The following is a 22450-nucleotide window of genomic DNA, read 5'->3' as shown; positions in this document are numbered from 1 at the left end:
GAGAAAAAGAAAAAAAGACACATTATAAAGTCGGCTTTAACACAGGTTTATGTTTAACTACACAGCGACTCCTGTACGCAACCCTTCATCACATCATGTACTGGTTTGTCGTCTGCTTACAGAATTACTACCCTCAAAGACCTAATTAATTTGTCTTCATTTCAAACAAGCGTCATTTCCTGCTGGGGAGGTTGTAGAGAAGATTAATAAACTGACAATGTGAGAACACTATGAACCCTGCAGGAAGGTCTGACAGGGTTTAAATACAGGCTGCTGGGCAACCAAACCCCCCACCCCACCCCCCCAACCAAGATACTCCACTGTGTATCTGTCCAGGATTGATCTGGTATATTTGAAGCTCTGCCTGATAGTAAAACACTGGAGACTGTGTATATTAATCTCCAACAGTAAAAGCCACGGAGCAGTTTCTTAGTAGGATATCAACGCTGACAGGTAAGGACAAGTTTAGACAGACAGGGAAAGGAGACATAGGGGGGCGGGACGGGCGATTTGTGCCCCTGGCATTGCATTCAGAGTCCTATGTTTACTAGAATCCAGGAGAATGTATAGAGGGAGGAAAAAACACATTCCTCAATGAATGATGCATTTGCTGTTTTACAAGCATGTAGTGTAGAAAGTTTCACAGGCTGAATAGACACTGTGTTCTAATAAAAACACATTCAGGGTAAGTGACATCTGACCGTGACAACCAAAGTGTTTCTGAGTTAGTCTGATAAAGCATAACACAAACTGAACTAATCTAATCTGCAACAGAACATGAAAAACACCAAGGTATCATATCTACAGGGCACAGGAGGTTTTTCAATGAAGCAATAACAGAGCGGTGATGTTTTGATTGAGAACAGGGGTAATGACAAATGGTAAAAGATTGCCATACAGGAGAGCCATGGACCAAAACTGGCAAAAAGGAAGGAATCAGGACTTAACTGGTGAGACAGACGAAAAGAATTTGAAAAAGCAACAAACAGACGGAGGGAGAACAATAGAGCAAGACACACACACATAAACACACGCATTCACAACAGGATCAACATGGAAACACCACCAGAAGAACAAAGTTGTACGTCTATTTACCATATTCCCTCTGTGTTCTTCAGAGAGCTGGTGGATCGTGACCGTGGCTTTAGGATGATACTCATGGTCTGGGTTTTCCTTCCACATCCACATACATTACATAGGCCCTACACACACACTCACATAAAGCCACGAAACAGCCTGTGGGCCACCTGGAACACTCTGACCAGCCCTCTACTATGGTCTGACCAACAGTCCTCTGGCCTGAAGTGATCCAGTCCGGTCGCTGGAACAGTCTAGTCTGCTGTGCCGGCTTAGACCAAACAGTATTCCACACCGCTGCTCCTTCTCAAGCTCCACTCGTTTGACAGTAGGTGTTTCTTTACCCTTCTCTCTCACTCCCTCTCTCACTTGCACTTATCTTTCTTGCCAGATCAGCGTGTGATCTTCCTCTTTACTAATCCAGGCATGCATTCACTCTGTTACTCTTTCTCACTTGCTTCTCTCTTTCAAGAAGCTGTTTTTTTTTTCCCTGACTAATGGAAATAAGATCTCCTCTCCCTCCACTGATCATTTATCCCTTCTTCCTTCCCCCTGACGCTTCCTCTCTGTCTATTTATTTATTTTTCCCCCTACAACTCTGTCCCTGTCTTTGAGTTACATGACTCCCTCTCAGCGTCTCTCTCTCTCTCCCTCCGTGTCGCTCCTCAGGCTGCAGCTCGGGTATGTCTGGAGTGGGAGGGGTTGTTTTGTTAGTAGTAATTCCTTGAAGGGCGGGACTTATATCTCCAAGCAATCCTAACAATTGTCTGATGCGTCAATCACTCGGCTGCCTCAGTAACCTAAAACCAACAGCTAAGGCATGTCAGAGATCTGGAGAGAGTGCTCAAAGATATCGTAGGCCAAGTACCATCATGTGATTCCAATACCGAGAGCCAAAATGCATGAGAAAACAAGGTTGGAGAAGGATAGTGAACAGGCTTTAAGTGACAAATTGAAGAGAATAATAATAATGAATAATGGGATAATAATAAGATTAGATTACATTTTATATTTATTCAGGAATGCAGTTTTTCGTGATAAATTTTGTATATCTTTACTGTTCAACTCATAAATCTAGCACACCAACTGAACCACTTAACGTATTATAATTTTACGGTGCTAAATCCAGTGAGGCTAAAGTGTGTCACAAAGTTCGATAAGCTTAAAGAAGCTACTTTGTCCTACATTTCTTTCTCATTGCACAATAGTTTTTTCCGGCGTCTGCAGAGAAATTAAATGGAGTATAGAGAGAGGCCTGACCATGTGAGACTACACAATAGCCATAAAATAGACAAAAGACCCCACTAAAGCAGCTTTCAGAGCATATGCTACCTCTACTTTAGTCCATTTATTCATGTCCTCAGCCAAACTCAACTCATTTCAACAATCTATTTAGCTATTCCACTTTAACATTATTATTCTGCAGAAAAAAAGCAGGCTTATTTTAAAATGACAAGGACCAGGAGTTAAACCAGAATCAGAATCAGCTTTATTGGCTTTATTGGTCGGTTTTTCTTAGCTCACGAAGTACAATTTCAACATAAACACGAACACACTTAAACATAGACCCAATCTAAACTAATATTCGACTAGAGACAAGGACAAAAATGGGTTGAAGAATAGTATAAAATAAATAACAATAACTGAGTAGATGTGTACAGAGATCTGGTCTATTAAAATATGTTTATGTATATATTATTTACAGTGAGGATTTATATTGTTAATATGTACAGAGTGCGAATTAGTCAGAGTTTTATACCAGATACACCCACTATGCTTATACTATATTATACAGCTGTGACATATTGCACTTCACAGCAACTAAAAGCTGTAATTAATCTGACTCATTGGAAGTTGTCTGTTGGAATGAGCTTGCAACAACATCCAAAATACCAACTAGATACTGGAACAGGCAAATTTTGATAAAGATTTGGATCATAAGACAGACCCCCTTCTTTGTGGGTCAATAGACATTTAATACTGATACTCAGCATAATCCTTCCAATTTTCTGTGGAGAACCACAGTTGCTGCATCCTTGGCTCATCTTTCACTGCCCTAGATGACTGTGATTAGTTTAAATGAACAGGAGGGTTTTATTTTTTTCCATCTGCTATTCCAGAATGATAAGTGGTTCAGCCAGTCTTTACCCAGCGATGGCACAGTACTGTAGTGTGGTCTGGCTACACAAGTTTAACCTGAAAGCTGTGATTAATAAAAGATATTTGTTGTTCAGATGTCATTGTGCTGTGTCTTAGCTGTTGGACATGCCATATTTGTGAACACAGTCAAGTTTTTCCACCTTTGTATGCAGTGTATACAGTACGTGTGTAGCATGTAATCCATTGGATGGTCACAGTGAAAACAAACCATCAATCAGTCAAGTCATCATGTAAAACACACACACACACACACACACACACACACAAAAAGAACATGAGTGTTGATGTGTGAAAAAGAAGTTTTAGCCTGGAATGTAACTACAAATTTGCAGATACAAAAAAGAAAACATTCCGCATTATCACCGCCAAATGATCCTATCATAGCACTTAGACCCAAGGTTCTGAACATTTTGGAATGTAAGGCCCACTTCTGATTGTTTAAAAAATCCTAAGAATTCTCAAAAATTACCAAAAATAAAAAATAAAAAAATGACATGACATGACATGACAAAAAAATGATAAAAACTTAAAAAGTAAAATAGTCTTTGCTTCAGGGAAATAAAAAGATCAAGTGAAAGGGAAGAGAAATTTGATTGCCGATTTTGTATCACTATTTATATCCAAGCGAACATCAAATGACTTTGAATTAATTGGACATTTTTCCTTGTGAATGCTTGTGTACATACAGAAAATCTTTATCTGTGTTTATACCCGTTCATTCTACAGTACATATCTGGCAGCGTCAGTGCCAGTGCAGCCCCCTAAGGACGTTTTCACACTGGGTATCCGAGTCTGTATCTGAGTACATTGGATCCCAAAGTCCACTTAATTTTGTCAATGTGAATGCAAACGTTCCGTGTGCGAGTACCATACCCGAGTCCAGCTGAGAAGGTAGTCTAAGAGGTCCTGTTGACTCCACCGGTTGTCTATAGCATACTGCTGTTTCTCTATATCACAGGTGTCAAACATACAACCTGTCAGCTAAAACCTGCCCACTAAAGGGTCCAATCCGGCCCATGGGATGAATTTTTGAAACGCAAAAATTACACTGAAGATATTAACAATCAGTGGTGTTAAAATCATTGTAGTTTAGGGGTCACATGCAGAACAATATGATCTAAAGTGGATCAGATCAGTAAAATACGATCATAATAACCTAGAAATAATGACAAATACGAAGTTTTCTATTTGCATTACATAAAAATGTTGACATTTACAAACTATCCTTTTACAAAAAAATATGAATTACCTGAACAAATAAGAACAACCTGAAATGTCTAAAGAGAAGTCAATGTAATTTTACCAATATTCTGCCTGTTACTAAATATTATGTGTTTGGAGATCTGCTGTGATCTCCAAGTTGTAATGTACATGTGTAAAGGGTAAACTGAGACATAATATTGTTAAAATTGCACTTATTTTACTTGACATTTCAGGTTGTTCATGTTATTCATTTTTTTAAGGAAACTCTGTAGACATAAACACTTCCATAACGTAATTTTACTTTTTTCATTGTTATTATTTTACTGGCTTCAGATCATACTGGGCGGAATGTGGCCCCTGAACTAAAATGAATTTGACAACCCCGTCTCTACAGGATACTGAATGTACACACAGAGAAGGTTCAGCAGACTCAGTTAAAACATATAGGACGTGATTATTTTTGCGTCCATATAGGTGTGGGTTTAAAAGGTCTATCTCCGGTAAAAACCAAACCAAATTTGCAAGCAAACACAAAGCCTGACCCTGTTGAGCATCTATATACATTATTCCACCCCTCTGAACATGAAAGCCATGAGTGTCTTTCCATGTCATTAGTCGCACAATTAATGAGGAATGTAAGCAAAAAGGAGAATGACATCAGTCTAAGGATGAAAATGGATCAGTCTAAGTACGCTTCTCTTTTGTCCGGGAGAGGTATGGAAGGAAAGGTATCCCATCTTCAGCTGCCAGGAAGGAACAGTAAACTGCTTATTTCCTCTACCGTCATACAATGCTATGGTTACTTCAAAGGAACTGATGTTTTAGAGCAGAGTATATGCTTTTGTGCCAAAGAACAAAGACGTAAAGCTAAATTCTAACATATACGCACATGCAGACTGACTCATACAATGGCCATATACGTAAGCACACAAAGCACTGACTTCATACATATTGTACTCACTGTAACTCAGCCACTGCACTGTTTGTATCTGTGTTAGTCTATACTGGCCAGTTTCTTATATATCACCACATGTTCATCAATTCCAGATTTTATACCAGTTCAGGAGTAATTTCTGATTCATAACATACACTTTGGAGGCCGTTCACTCCCAATCGGCATCTCTAGACAGTCAAGCTGATTTCATGCCAGGACTGCTGCTACGTTTCATGCACTATACAACTAAAATGTGACCATGTCTAAGTTACTGAAAGCAAAATAGGCACATCAAATGTCTTCAGTACAGCATGGTAGAATGATGTAGTTTATAGCTATGTGAAAGTGGTGAAACTAATCCTATTACCTCTGTTTTCACATTCCAGTGTTGTCAAGGAAAAACAACAAAAGGGACTAGTTTCTGTAAGAAATACTGAGGAAAGGTGCAGTGCTTCTACTACCTTGAAACCACGTAAACCCTTAATGCAAATAGAACGGACAACGTAATAACAAGGCCTGTGGAAATATCCTCCACTGCTGCTTCCATGTCATCACCGGTAATCTAATGACACAGATGTTTACGCGATCAACTTTAGTCTGCAGTTCATGTGGTTTTGCTCACAAATGTAGCACAGGCATGCTCTAAGTAAAAACACATTCTAGTATATGACTCTATTGTCTCTGGTAAAAAAAAGGCACACAAGTACACGAACCCATTCACATCAACACTCGTCCACACATAATGATTATTTACTCAGTTAATGTTATTGCCATCCTCCGGAAGCAGAGGTGTAAGACATAAACAAAAATAATGAGTCTAACCAAGACGGGCTCAAACAAAGTTTCATAAGCAGGAAGTGGATGTGCAGTTGGCTCGACTGGTGCTTCTCACTCATTTGGAATAAATCCAGTGAACTAAAAAAAAAAAGCTCACTGTAATTTTAACTGAACTGCTAGGACAACGAAGAAATGTCACCCTAAAAAAAGCCAAAATGTTGTGTTAACTTAACCCATAAAGACCCAGTGCTACTTTTGAGTGAATTTTTCTCTATATTTAACCTTTCTTAAGGGATTTATCGCCATTCATTATAATGTCATCCCCTGTATTTTGCCTTTTTTCAGTGAAAATCAGGTATTTTCCTATGTTTAATTTACTGATCGTGTGGATGTTCATAAAAGCTCAGAGTAAAGTTGAGGGTTACTATATCAGAAACGGAGAGAACTGAAGAAAAAGTGACTTCTTCAGCCAAGATAAGATGATGAAAAGATGATAAACTGTATTTTACCTTAATTATTTCCATATCAACAGGTTTAATGGTTTAGAAGTTATTAAACAGATCAGTTGATGATTTTGGTTGCCAGTGGCTCTATCTATCTATCTATCTATCTATCTATCTATCTATCTATCTATCTATCTATCTATCTTAGAAACCCACTGAATAAAATGAGATAATACTGCCATCTAGTGGAGATATTGCAGTATAGGTCATGTCCTGTCATAAAAGTGGCTGTAAAGATTACAAACCCCTGTAATTGACAAAAATATTGATTTTGTTTAAAAAAAAAAAAAAAAAAAAGAAAAAAGAAAAACAGAGAGAGAGAGAGAGAGAGAGAGAGAGAGAGAGAGAGAGAAAACTCTTTCAGGTACAACCAGGCACGGTATATGAACAGATAAACACAATGGTATAAATAGCACTTAACTAAAGGAGCACAGATGGCCTGTCCACAGTATTGACAAAGCTCCATCCATATCTATATGTCTACACACCAGCAGCCATTACACTATAGGATCATATTCAACTACAAATGACCTCAGGGTTACAGCCTCAAACACACAGATGGACAATTGAATGTTATGTTCAAGCACAAACAAAAAGAATGGACGACCAGGCAAAAATGTACATTAGATGATAGGAAATCTTAATTCCGGATGGGGTCGCTGAGTACATATTAGTTAGAGAAATGCGGTATAAAATTGGCCTAACAAGGTCTTCAGAATTTCAGTGTGAGCTTTAATGGACACAGAGTGCTCTGATTATTGGCATATGCACCGAAACAAGCCCTGTCCACCTGAACACCTTCATACTCTTGATAAGTTGATGGATCCTGGTTATTTTTCATTTAGCTTGCTCTTAACCATGTTTTTAAAAGTGGAATAGATGCACACAGACACACGCATTCAGTCACCGCAGACCAACACTGACAAACTGCAGCTCGCACAACATTCTAACAATGAAACCAGCCGCCAGGCAACATGTGAACATGGTTCCGGCTCACTGTGTTGTCCAGGTGGAGCTTTTCATCTGCTAATGTTCTGATAAGAGAGAACACACTCACTTTGTGTACATTCTAACAGCTCACACAAACACATACATGCACATTACAAAGTCACAGTTTACACACAGTTTAATACGAAAGGTTGTCAGCTGATGTATCCTACCTTTTCTATGTCACTCCATCTCAACTTTTTACATACTGGATGTTAACTACGTAGAAAGATTAAGTAATGATAATATAGTTCAAGCAATGTATAGAAAAGCTGAATCTGAAAGTGCATAATCATGGTAAGAAAGACTCCTGTTCTCTCTTAGACAGACTTTGAGTTCCTAAGTACAGGCATACCCTCTCCTGCTACGAGGTTTGATGTCGATGGGCTTGTTGGTGGCGTACGGCGGGCTGTTGGAGCAGGCGTGGCGGTAGCGGGCTATCCTCTCCAGAGACAGATAATCTGAGTTCACAGGCAAACTCATCTCGGTGAGGTCCTACTCCACCAAATGTGTCAAGGCAGATAAGGGATGAGAAATTGAGAGAATAGAAGGCGTGACCGTCTTAATAAAGCTATCTTGGGTAGGGGGTGGGGGAGGAAGGGGAGAAAGCTCCGGGTGGGTGTGACTTGAATGAAGTAAAAAATTCAGACTGAGAGAGATGGAGAGTGAGAGAGATGCAAGAGAGGGAGGAGCAAAGGGAAGTACAAGCAAACTCATTTATCATAAAGAGTCAGTACTTGGCATCTGCGAGAATAGTACGAATATTTTAGTGATATTGAGGATTTGCAGCGTAGTTACATAATCATTTCATAATATTTACAGTGCTGACCTACTTTTTTTTATAAGAGATTTAAGTATTAGGAATATTAAAGAGCAGAGGTTATAAAAGTAAAGACACAGGACCTTTTCTTTGTGGTCGCATCTTTCTTTTTTCAGTTTTGTCTTGTTACATCCTCTACTTTATTATGCATACAATAGATATGAAACTAAAAAGTCGTCTTTTTCCATGTGTTACTGTCACTTCCATGCGGGATCGAAGTGAACTTGATGTTGGGAAGGTGCGTTATGATGTAAAATAAAAAAATAATTGGTAATCCCCATTGAATGCATTAAAAGTGAGGTAAATATAATTGTAAAGGGTTCAGATATTTGTGTTAAAATCATCATCAGAAGAATAAAAACTCTAGTCAAATACAGTATTTGTACTCAAGGAGAAGTAAAGTTTTCCGCACTGTACAAAGGTAATTCAACCTCAAATTATTTATATAGCATAGTATTTGTAATTCACTTCTTCGCTAAATATGAGAAACAAATAAAAGTTAAAGATAGAACTAATGAAATTTGACTAAATGCTGAATCATGTCATAATCAATATGTTTGCTCTAAAATTCAGCTGTAATTAGACATTTTCATTGTGCTTAATATCTTAATAGTATAAGTCCTGATACTGTATTTTGCAAAAATCTTTGTTTTGAGAGAGCCCAGAAAAAGACTGCAAAGAATTGTTGTTATCTAGTGGGAAAGACCAATTGAACATGAGTAACCGTCAACACTTTAACTGTGTCAGAGGTGCTAATATCAACTGAAAATTAACTGTGGAATATTCATTTAGTCATTATCTGATTACAAGACATGTTACAGCATGCTGCCAAATACCTCCGAATGAAATTAAATACTTAAGCTATATACCAGCTCTAACTGACAGTCATTTGTAACAATATTGTTCCAAGTCATGATTAAAATGTAGGATACGTTACAATTGTTAACCATAAATCTTACTTAATAAAGCCAGGAAAGAACAAGAAAATGGGAAAAAACAGAAGTCAAATAAATCCCACTTCTTGCATGTAACTGCATATTTTCCGACAACTGATTTAGAAAACAAAATCATTTACCATTTACTTATTTTTTTATACAAAGAGAATATTAAGTCATTGTTGGGTAACTGGCTCATTTACAGTTTCTTATGTTTCTGCTGATTAATGAGTCAAATTAACACAATTTCAAATGTCATATTAGAATATTCAGAGATTTCGAAGATTTATTTAGAAACTTAACTTTGAAAAAAAATATATATTTAGCTTATATTTGTAAGTGTACCACCACTAGCCTCCTCCTCATCTCTAGTCAGACTCTGGTAATAGCCATAATCCACCACTAAGGGGAAGCAGAGTATCTCAAAACTAACCCTAAACTATGTGCAAAAAGATCCAGTCATGATAAGTCATTATTACATGAACAGTAACAGACATTTAATTCATATTTGCTATGATTATTTGCTGATTATGCCACATTAAGTCAGGATAAATCTAAGTCATCTGATTTGTTGTTTTAAGAGCTTTACAGAACAGAGTCATTTGAACATGAAGATTTACTGTATTTAAATGGGATTACTGTCATTTTGATCCTGTAACACTTGAAGACACTTCAACTCTGTGAAGATAAGATCTAAGTCACTCCAGCTGCTAAAGCGCTTGACGGTTCCATCTGCCAGCAGGGGGCAGTGCATCTACATAGAGACTGCAGGTAGAAGACCATGACCACCAGCAGCTCCAACACACAGAGCCATGAATCTCTGCGGAGTTACGGCTTCTGCTCAGCTCTGACAGAAGCAGCCAGCATGTGACAACAGCTCCTGGGTGGACAGGGAGGCTGTCAAAGTTGGAGAAGCGACGACAGACACAACAGACTCCTACAGCCATACTGAACATCTGAACACACGAGCAAACACACATACAGACGTGCACACTGAAGAGCTGACTGACTGAGTGGAAGCTTTTAGATTTATATACAACGGCACGTACCCTGACAGATGTAACACACACAGATCAATGCAACAACGCACAGTGGATCTCTTATTCTTTTTCTCGCTCACACAAACATGCAACCTGAAAGATGAGCATATGCTTGCTTAGATGCCGAGTCGGCCACACACTGTCAGTACCAGCGACGAGCTGTGACAGAGTGCCATGTGACGGTATTACTGTCGTCACTGAGTGTCCCCGAGGCTCAGAAGCATGAAAACCACTGTGTCTCAGGACTGAAACATGTACATATAAACAGCATCACTTTCAAAAATGACTAAATCTGAACAGAACGTGGCACAAACATCTTTTTCGGGAACAGGTAATAAAACAGTGTAAGTTGGATGCATATTGTATGTATAAAATAAATCCATCTTCATTAGAGCTGTACAATATATCATTTGAGCATCGCAATGTAGGAGGCAGAAGAACTCAATGTGTTCTCATCTAATTTCAACCTGGGTACCTGACACATACTGGGAGGAGCCATCCACCAATCACAATCATTCTTAATCAGTTTGCCGAAGCAGACCACGCCCCTGCACATGGAGTGAGTCGCTGGTAACAACATTGAAAAATGATCAACAAACAAGAGAAAATCACTGAAAACAAAGACTTGGTGCCAAAAAGAAAAGCAACGTCAACTGTCCGGAATTATTTCGGCTACAATTAGGATTATACTGAAACGTATGTTCTGTGTCGACAGTCCCTTCCACCTGTCGCCGTGACGAGAAGTAACACAATTAATTTGTTCGAGCGTTTACGTCAGCACCACACACCTATTATATCCTCCCGAGTATTTTTTCATATCGCAATATATACCGCAGAGTTACAAAAAATCACAATGTCATTTTTTTCCAATATCGTGCAGCTCTAATCTGTATCATATGAAATGAATCTGAGCTTCTATTTCACTTCATATTTTCAGGAAAAAAAACTACTATGGCTTAAAGAAGAAAGCCTTAAGAGCTTACTGAAAAAAAGGAGGTTTAACAATGCGCTCTCCTTTCATGATTGTCAGGGTCAGTGACCTCAGAGATGGGAAGAGAGAGAACAGAAAGTCGGCTGTTAATTTAAGAACATTTGAGTGGCAGTGGAGTGGAACAGTTGACTCCAAATGTTTCAGGTTCATTATATGTCAAGTCCATCAATAATGAATGAGCGTACAATAATATAATATATGGGAGGTGTTTACTGTTATCTGCCTTAATGCTGTCTTTGCAATTTACTGCCAAGGCAACCGAACATCCTCTGTTGTACTGCTCAACAGAAATTGCATATAATTACAATAATTTCCTAATTGTTTTAAAGTATAATTTACATTAGCAGAGGTAAAGTGATTAAGAAACGTCGAGACAACAGTAACTGAGATTCATGGAGCATTGTATTTGTGCCAGCAGGATAGTTTGTAGTCAGTCAGGCTGTTTCAAAATAGCTGTTCTTATGTGCATCAAGCAGCAATTCCTCTGCCTCAGAGAGACTCGGTGCTTTTAGTCCCCTGCAAGATCCATGTTTATAATGTGGTTGCCATGGTGACGTGGCAGAATTCAAAAGGGACAGGTAGGTCTTGACAACCAATCAGGTTTCAGTTGCTAAGGGCAAAGCGGCAGACTGTGTAATGAGAAAATAAAGATGACGGTGGGTCAGGGTTGGAGAGACAGTAACCAAAACAATGATGAACAACGATTGGAGTTTAGGAGGGAGATTTACACAGCGACTTGAAAATGTGAAAATGGTCAAACCGAGGACTATGCGACAAAACGTGACAGGAAAAAGGAAATTCAGAATTCACAGCAGCCAATTTCACAGCAACCAAGCGTGACTTACCTGTTTTCTATTTATACGTCCAGCTGAATCACAGAGAACAGAGAGGATTTAAGCTGGTTGAGCTATTGTTTGTCTCAAAGACTCACCAGAGCACAAAGGAGAATAGGGGGCACTCTCCACCATGCAATTTGAAAGAAAAAAAATGTTGAAAAGTGTGACGGCTATAGATAAGACCAACAAAAGCTCCTATTTATGTGTGTGTTTAGAGTAAATTGTGTATGTGCATTTCACTGTTTCCACTGACGACAGCAGCAAAGAGAGAAGTGTAAAGGCCAAATGAATACTGAATAATAGGAAGGTTAAAAAAACAAACATTTGAGACATTAATGAGAAATTTGACTGTGAGGCAACAAAACACTGGTGATGACGTGTAAGTCTCATGATGTAGTTGACAGAAGCTGACAACAGAACCTTCAGTATACCTTTTCAATAACATATACAGAACTAATATCAACAATATTTAAATATTACTCAAAGTGCTAGAGACTAACTCAGTAATGTGTACTTGTTTTTCATTGTCTGACTTGTCCTGTAAATTTTTGTGTGTTATAACTGTGTTGTATTTCATGCTGCCTCTCGGCCAGGACTCCCTTGAAAAGAGGTTCTTAATCTAAATGGGATCTGTTTTTCCTGGTTAAATAAAGGTTAAATAAAAGAAAAAAAAGAAGACAAAGTCATCACAAAAAAACTACAGATGCCAATGCTCAAAACAAAAGCATTAAACAAAAAAGTCTTCAATAAAAAGTCAAAATTGATCTTAAAAAAATAATCACATACAGGGTCATTCGAAGATCAGTCACCTCAAATGACATTAACACAGTTCCTCTCATTTGGTTGATGTTAACATGTTAGCATGAGCTCTGCTATCGCACACAATGTCACATATACGCCTCTGCAGAATATGTCACCAGGGCCCTGGCTCAAACACAAAATAAAACACAATCAGAAAAACAAGCAGCTGTTTATAATCCAGGTTGATGCTATTTGTTTTATAATCTCTAAAAACCTGTTCAACTACCCTGCACTTGTACGAGCCAAACGTGATCAAGGTCAGCCATTAATCTGAAAAAACATTTTCTCAGTAAAATCTAGACTGGCACTGCACCGCCCTCAGACAGAATGGTTCTGCTAACACCACCTGTACTTAGCATGTAAAGAGTAATAATATCACGTTAAGGGTGTTTATCTCCATTTCACTTATAGCACTGTCTTCCCTCTTAATGCTAAGCTCTTTGAAATTTTGACACACCGCCATGCATTTAAATACAGACATTTTTTTTTGGGAGAAACTACCTTAAGACTTGATAAAAGACACATTAATGATAAGATCAATGAATGATGGAGAACTGGGTTGGATGCAGATACTTGTGGAGCATGTGATTATTCAATGCTGTTCCATATCACACAGTTCTTACAGTAGTGCACCACAAGCACATGTTGGAGCTAATAGGTTTAACTTGGCAGCATTCCCAGTGATGTCAGAGTAATCCCCCATTAAAACCCTCATGACATCATCAGGGCAGTGAGAGTTTGAGTATGCGTCTGTGTAGTATGGATGTGCCTGCATGTGTGTGTGTGTGGGATACCCATGCGCACAGAGGGTGCCCTCGCCACAGTCCAGGTAATCCAGGCTAAGCTGTTCCTCAAAACACATCCACAAGGAACACTAGCGTCACAGTGTCTCTCTTAATTATACAACACCCTCATATGCAGCTTATTAAGTCCACTCCCTCATTCACCTTCAACAGAGAGAGGTGGAAGGATAGTAGGAAGGAATCTCTGCAGGTGACCACCAAGCAGATCTATGGAGAACCAAACAATAGGTGCATTTCAACTATCAGTCACCATTCATTTCTATGTAAAACCCCAATTTTTTTATCAGAGAACCATAGTTTTTTTATACTCACACTTAGTTTTTTATATGCATATTTATTCTATCTTGTACATATAGTGCCTGTTTGTATTTATTGCGGCTGCCTGCTGAACCAACTGCATTGAAATTTCATTTTTGATGCAAAATCTGGAATGATAAATACAGTCTGTCTAAGTCTAAAATGCCTTTGGTGAGCTTTTTCCGACTTGAACTGCTGCAAATCAATACAGCAAGTTTTTCTTTTCTACCAATGAAAGCCAGCTCTAATTCATCTTTGCATCAACCTTTGTATTCATCTATGTTAAGACAAATAAACTGTGGGTAACGTGCTGTTGAGTCACATGTGATAAAGTAACGCATACAGGAAACATCTGCACGTTCATTTGTGATTGGCGCATTATAAAATACCGAGATATAAATGACATGTACAAATCACAAACACTGGGAACAACTGTAAAAATAAACAAGAACATAAGGTCGACTTGCGCTTCCTTGAGCCCTCTTATCTGAAGTCAATAAAAGCACGCTTGGGAGGACATAAAACTGGATATTTTCAGCATGAATGTGCTGCTGGAAAAAATAAAAACTCGGTGGAAAAGTTACAAAGAGGACCTCGGTATTGAATATGTGTATTAAAATGAAGCAGATAGAAAGCATTAGACGTTTGGTGTCACATATTCGCTGTCATGATCCGTGTCCGTTCGTGTCCTGCTGAGAAAGTGTTATTCTACACCCTGCAATGTGAGAGCCTGCCGTACTGGATAGATGAGAAGTGTAACAGTTCAGGTTGTGCAAGTGGGAAAGTATTTCCTGCTCTTTAAATGCACATTCATAATAAGTCAGTGCATTAAAAAGTACAAAGGGAGGTGAAATATTTAGACTACACACCAGAGGCCAATATTACACGGAACAAAAAAGCAAATAAATTAAAGAAAATCCAAAACTGTTCAGGCAGATGAAACAGCATAAGTAACATAACATGACAAGTTGCTCACCTTCCTTTGCCCTCACAGGTTCCCCAGCAGGTATTAGATGGATTTATAAAATAAGTCATAATATTCTATGAGTGCAGAGTGTGTGTGCACACAGATGATGTGCATGTGAGGGGACTCCCTCTGCCTACCTAAGCCTTTCTAATCTGTTTGTATGCTTCCACAAAGGCTTTCGTCATCGCAAAAATCCTAATCATCATCATCTTCGTCACAAGCAATTCCCCGCACAGTTGATCATCGTCATCATCGTGCTTTCCTGCTAATAAAGGTAATTCCCACAGCGTTTGTGATAATCTGTGTCTTAAGTCTGTAATGTAGACCATAAGGGCTGGTTAAACCAAAAACAGCTGACTGTCTGGGGTGTATTTTCTTGTGCAAATCAGCACATTTTTGGACAATCAAAAGCGATTTACACAATACGTATCATCCAAGAAATCAATGACCTTCTCCCTGTTGACCTCCCACCTCCAAACACACCCAGAAAGAGAGGGAGCAGTCTTGTATAAACTCCTTAGGGTTCATGAATTCTGTGGAAAACCCAAGGGTCAGGTCTCCACGGTGTTATGCTTGATAATCTATTCTCCATACCTTATTGTTTCATTACAACTGTTTGTTTTTAGCCATGGTAGAAGTTTATAGCATGCCGCTCTCAGAGAGTTCTTTTGTTCTTGCAGGAAAGGGCCTATGCATGATAACATCTGTTGACTAACCACAGCTTTGGTTCAGGTCAAACAGTGACGTATACAGCTGTGCAGCGCCACGCCAACTCACCATAGAATGAGTAATGATATTTCCTAATTTCTTTGTATTTTGCCACTGAATCAGCAGTGACATTTGAACACCAGGGACACTAAAACAGTCATCTGATGGCAGTTTATGTCAACAAACCTGAAAGCGCCCTGCAGGAGTTTAATACTGTTCTAAGACACCACTGTAGTGATATCCATGATCAAAAAATGTAGAGTAAAATAACAATGCAACACCTGACAAAAAGTTATGTTTCACCTAGTTTCCTTTTCACTTACAAAGATTTCAGTCATAGTCTGCCACTGCCCAAAGCCTGCCGGCAGTACGAGCTCCCTTAACCCCCACTTTTAGACTGTAACATTTCTATTTTTGATTTATGCTGAGCCCTCAAGAGCACCTGGAGCACTCCCCCACCTCCAATACGCCCGTCTGCTTCACTGTACTCTTATTGATCTGTCCATCTTCTTGCCTCTGTCTTGAAGATGAACACAAGATTGAATGCCCTGTCTTGCAGCTGCTGTGTGAACAGCAGCCAGGGACAGCAGCAGCTGAAAAGAATGAAACTGAAATGAAATAGATAAGAATAGGTTTGAAATGGATGTGATTCAAAAGCTGCCTGCAGGCTTCTCAGCACTATGCTCCTTATATGTACTCTATAGGTACTTCACTGGGCCTGTAATGTGACTGTGGTGTCACATAACCACTCCAGTGAAAGCTAGTAAGACACTGAAAGGCCATTACAATTAATAAAGACTAAGAGGGTGAGACAATGAGCCCCCCCACACACACACTTCAGCGGCTGCAAAACACATACACTAAAAGTGAGTCATTGTATTTGTCTGGGTGAAAAAACTCACCGTTGGCATTATTTTAATGATGGTAATATATCTAAAATGTCTTGGTCCATTGTCGTCTGCCAATGTGAAAGTGTGATTCTGGCTTTGATTTACTGTAATGACTAAAAACAACAGAGTCTTTTGATATTTCTCATTCGGCACTCCCTCTTGTCTGACCTAAGGGGTATGTTTGGGAAGGTGAGTATGTGTGAGTGTGGGTGTGTTCGAAAACACATGAGGTCTGTCTGTATAACACATACAAAAAACACGAGGGAAAAAAACAGGATCAGCTGGAAATAAGGGGCCATACAACACAATAAAAAATGCAAGAGCAGCAATGTGTGAAAAGAAATTGGACGGCTACGAAGAAGAGGACAGCCCACCTTAGACGCAAATAATGTTGAGACTGAATCAGTGTGTGCACTCACGTAGACACACACGACACAGCAAAATCAGTGTGAAACTACTGAACTGATACTTTAGTAATGCAAAAGAGGAGGTAATTCTTCTACTTTCAACAGAGAACAGGTGAAACAGTGGAGTCTTTGTGAGCAGGCAAAAGCAGTGCAGACTACCTTCTATGCAGATTAAACTGAGAGCCTCAGACATATCAGTAAGAACAAGTCTGTCATGCTTCAACTAACTTTATAATCAATTTAACACTGTGCTGTCTTGTGGGAAACCTGGAGTTACACATTCCAGTGAGTGTGTTCATATAAACCAATCAGCACTTACTCACAAACAGCCAACATGACTTTAATATTAAACTGGTGACAAACAAGTCATCCCATGTTGAATAGGTGTGTGACACAATCTGCTGTTTATGGTGGAAAATCAAGTTAGCAGACACGGTATCTTGTGGTCTGAATGGTGCGTCACACAAGACAAAGACACGCTCTGCTAAAGAAGCTGCGGCATGCAAATTGAAGGCTATATACTGCGAAGGTTTTAATTTCATTTGAATAGGAACATAATTCATAGAATCATCACCAGAATGATGACAGTAAAAAAAGAATATATCACATATAATCAGAAATGGCAAAGTACACACATTTAAGTGCAATTGTCGAAGAAAAAACTGGTAAAAATAGAAGTAGAGATTCAACTTCTTTACTGAAGTACAACCGGGAAAAGGTCACTCACTGAAGGACATTCCTACCAAATGCTTCTATGGAAAATCCACTGAGCCCCTCATCATATTAATATAATGGGAATGCTATTAAACCAGTCTAACTTCATTAACACCAAACACAATGTAATACTGAACATTAACTTTGCTCCAGTGTGCAAACCAGCTTTCAATGTCAGCAACAGAACACATATCATTATGAGTCTCTTTCTCTGTGCTCCAGTGTCGCAGTGTTTATGTCTTTATGTCATTATCATCTTGTCATATTATTTAATCCATTTAGGTAGAAATTTGTGTTGATGTTGGAGGGTGTGCACTAATGCCAACTAAAAATACTTACTTGATATTAAAATTAATGGAACAAGGCTCTTTTTTTTTTTTTTTTTTTTTTTTTTTTTTTTTACAATATTTGTGCTAAGTTTTTCTTTTCTCTCTCACGCCTATACTTTTTATTGCTTCCCTGCTGTAATGCTTTTAATGTTTTATGTAAAGCACTTTGAATTGTTTTGTACATGAAATGTGCTATATAGATAAACCTGCCTTGCCTTGCTGTGCCTAATTTGTATGGAATAGGACTGAAACAACTGTTGCATATCCTAGAATTGTGCCTAGGGCAGTATCAAAGTACCAATATTTATTGTACTAATAAAATAACATATAATGCTGTAACCCTATTGATGTGAGGCATCTACTCATAATGCTGTTTCTCTTCACTCTCAAGTCTTCTTTTACATAAAAAACCCACATTTCTCAGAAAGAATAAAATGCAAGAAAAAGTAACTGTATTAAAAAAAAAAGATTGTAAAGCTGTGCGTGTGGTCTTTAATAAGGCCGACTCCATCCACATTCCCCTGCACAGTGGACTAGCCTGGCAGTTGATTGATGCTGTAGGTGAGCGATGGTTGTGTTTTTCACACACACTGACATACACATGTGGTGCTGGTGGGCCTCTGGGACTATGGTGAGTGATAACTTTGTCTCCTCAGAACTGACAGCAGGTCTCTGTCGTCTCCAAAAAGCCCATTTTAAAAGCTGCCTCAGTCCCAACTCGGAGTGATAGAATGTAATCTAAAGTTTGGCTGAAACTGACCCAGCAGTATTAGAATCAATGACAACGTGCATTGGGAGAACGCCTCAAAGAAATGAGATAACAACGCCTTGTGTCTTGTTATCTTACTGACAAAATTTGGTACATCTGAGGAAGTCACCCTTGGGGGCCAACAAGAGAGAGGAAGAAGGAAAAGGGCCAAGGGAAGGGGGCCAAGAGAAAGCTGGACCAAATATGCCTATTTAGACCATTTCTAATCCACAGAGCCTCCAAACCCTCGAACATTTAGGAGAGAGGGGGAGGCGATGCAGCAACGCATTTCCAATCCCAGTTTTCTAAAAATGGCCTCGCCTATCCTCTCCCCCTGGACTCCGAGGCACTGGATTCACTTAATTGGATTACTACACACACTTTTCATTTCCTTTCTGGTTAGTGTTTAATGAAGTTTAGACAATCGTGCATCTCAGTTTGTTCTTTGTGGTGCTGAAGGCAACACACTACACCTTTACAAATGTCGACTATAAACAGCACTCCCTGTATTCCTCCACATATTAACAAATGTGTGCATATAGTGGCTAACAAAGACTCCATGTATAACACACTGACCCCACAATAATGATTTGTCACCTGCTGGGAGAAAGAGCAATTGTCAATATTTTTCCATGGCCTCACATCATGAAGTGAGATGCAAGTGTGTATTTGTGCATTTATTTCTAGCTGAGTGCGCATATGCCCATAGGCTATATATAAGACTATTCATGAAGTTGTGTTTGATGTATCCTCAATGCTTCTCACTTTTTACACCACAAGCCAGAAAGACAGAAAGACGAGGACAGGTCTCTTATCAAGGTACAATGAATAATACAGATCCTCCTGAAAGCTCCTCTGGACTCACACACACACATGCATCCTACGCCGGCACACAGCTTTACTGTGGAGAAAGAAAAAACATCCCTGCCTGAGGTTTAAATGAAGTCTGACAGGCTCATCTCCCATTTTCAGAGACTAATGCCCAACTCTGACAACCATGACAGCCCTGAATTGTTGTTCCAACACTACCACTAGATTTGTTACATCCATCCGATTCAGCGACACAATGCATTTCAGCAGGCTGTGAATTACATCTGAGTCAGATTTCTCGCAAATTAATAAAGAAATGAGACGAGACGATTGTGTAATTTCTGACGTAAGTACATATATACAGGTATATATGTATTTTAGAGGAAAATAGCTTAGTAAAATCAAACATTTTTTAAAAGCTTTTAAATGTTGAGGGTAAAAACAAAGCTTTAAATTGTTGTCCACTTAAATTTAACCTTTAAAAGAGCGATATTTTGCTTTTTTTAAATGGAATTATGCATTTTAAAACATTTCCCTGTGGTCTACATAAACTGTAAATGCTATGCTTGGGTCTGAATTCTTCATTAATTCAACTTCACAGGTCCATCTTCAACCCTATTTCTGAGTAATGACACAAGAAAGGTCATTCTGAGTGCTAGCCTTTTAAATGCAAATGAGCCACTTCGCGCTCCACCCCTCCAGGTTGTTGACTGTGCTGCTCTGTACCGTTCAGTCACTTACAGTCATTAATTCAACCAACAACTGAACATTTTAGGTAATCGGCTCGAAGTCTGGGCATATTTTCAGTATGGACTACAACCACTGCTGCCGAAAAACAGTTATGGCGTACTCTGAGAAATGTTTGTCAGAAGTCTTGACCTTATATGTGCAAATGTCGTGATGTAACTAGTTAGAGACGTAACAACTTAAGCAGGAATTAAAACAGGTTGTAGAAATCCACTTGATTGTTGCCAAAATGAATATAAAGATAGCTTTGCAGCACCTGGAGGGTTCTAATTCAAATTTCATGAATTGTTAGGGTCCCCAAATACACAAATAAATGTACCAAAGACTAATAAAAGAGGGTTTAGAAAAATTTGACCCCTTTAAATCCATTAACTACAACCTGTGACTTATCAAAAGTAAGCATACCTCTCTAAACTTTACACTTCACTGCCGCTTCTGATTTTCTGTTTATACAGTCTGTGAATGAGCATGTGTGTGGGATAATCCCTTTCGGTTTGCATAGGGAAAGGAACAAGGATGTTTTGCTATGTCTCTGTTTACAGAATGTACATGAATTACCAAGGAACATCACAAGTCACCTCCTGGTTCAAAGGTCAACCCTCTCTGGCACGTGGAAGTTTACATGAGTGGACGTCAGTTGTTGGGTGGAGACAGTTGTGTTGTCACAGCGTGTGCACTGAATTCATCTTACGAACTGAAAGCTCACTATTTATTTATCATTACCCTCAGTTTATTTTTTCGTGTTAAAACCAAAACATGACGTGTGCACTGTTTCAAAAACCCAGAGGTATTGTAACACTATGACTGTTTTTAAGTGAGAAATACCAAAACTGTAAGCACCCAGTTCATACGTTCATTTTTTGGTTTACACTTTTGTATGCATAAAATAGGAAATACGAAAAAGGCTCTAATAGCTAACACCTGTATGAATGGTAATGTTGAAGATATTTTGTCACCTTATTCAACCAAAAAAAACCCAAAAAAACCAAAACACAATATCATCGGATATACTGAATCCTTGGTAATATGAGTAAATATATCAGTTAATCAATGGCTGCAAGTGGCGACTACAGTTTGTGCCACATATTGTAATATAAACTGAATTGACATCCAATAAACAGTTTGTCTTTCCTCATCCTTCTGTTTCTATATGCATCATGTGACAATGAGCAGTAAAGAAAATAAATACAGTTTGCGTGACTGTGCTTAGATTTAAGCACTAGTAGAGCAAAACAGAATACCCAAAGGATCAAAGCTGTCAACGAAAAAATGTTGACAGCAGTAAAATGCAGCAGTTGTAGCATGCATGTGCATGTGAACTGTCACAGCACACAAAGGCAAAAGAAAACATGATCTAATAACAGGCCTGATAACCTGCAGCAGAATTATCCTGTCATGTTGTTCAAGACTGACTTGTTAATGAATGTATTTTCCTCAAAAACAAAAAAACAAAAAAACCCACGAGAAACAGGTTGCTGCAAAACCATTGCTAGAAATATCTGTATTGCTTGTATCCCAACAACCCACTCTGATGACATCACTAACTCCTCCATGTCCCTCCCAGTTTACAATGTAGCTGTGAGACAACTATTCCCATAAGATACCCAGCCTAAGTATGACTAATCAAAACAAGACAGGAGAAAAGCCTGACAACACAACACATCTTACGAGACATTTTCCAGGTGTTTCCAAATCAGTGTTACAACATCGCTGCGTGCTCCCTGCATTTGTAGACCTACTGAGGCATTTAGTGTGGGAGAAAATGACAGGAAACGTCTGGCCCATTTAACAATAAATTTCCTTAAATACATCTGAGTTCAGCTGGGGGGAAAAAAAAATGATACAGGGCTTGGCTGGGCCTGCCTTAAGGGAGCCCTAACTATACAACACAACAACACACACACCCACAAATGAAGCAAGCCAGTTCCCTTTTTATGTATTTTGAATAAATTCAGCCACATACTAT

At 38.8% G+C, this 22450-nt stretch overlaps 1 protein-coding gene across 7 annotated transcripts in view; it reads right to left on the bottom strand.

The window, feature by feature from the left end:
• Positions 1–22450, bottom strand: part of pde4d (phosphodiesterase 4D, cAMP-specific) — a 213213-nt gene that overhangs the window by 46765 nt on the left and 143998 nt on the right. Inside the window, exon 1 of one of the 7 annotated variants that reach the window (XM_030143590.1) lies at positions 15141–15214. The exons of 4 other annotated variants lie outside the window; for them this stretch is intronic. In XM_030143590.1, the coding sequence (XP_029999450.1) occupies positions 15141–15199 (59 nt within the window). In that variant the 5' untranslated portion in view covers positions 15200–15214. Of the gene's footprint in view, positions 1–1095; positions 1746–7996; positions 8140–15140; positions 15215–22450 lie in introns of those variants that run through there. 2 more of the 7 variants (XM_030143587.1, XM_030143589.1) reach the window with 2 other exon arrangements.

Source organism: Sphaeramia orbicularis, chromosome 9 (assembly GCF_902148855.1).
Source record: "Sphaeramia orbicularis chromosome 9, fSphaOr1.1, whole genome shotgun sequence".
Classification (NCBI taxonomy): Eukaryota; Metazoa; Chordata; class Actinopteri; order Kurtiformes; family Apogonidae; genus Sphaeramia; species Sphaeramia orbicularis.
This window is presented reverse-complemented; position numbering and strand designations above follow the sequence as displayed.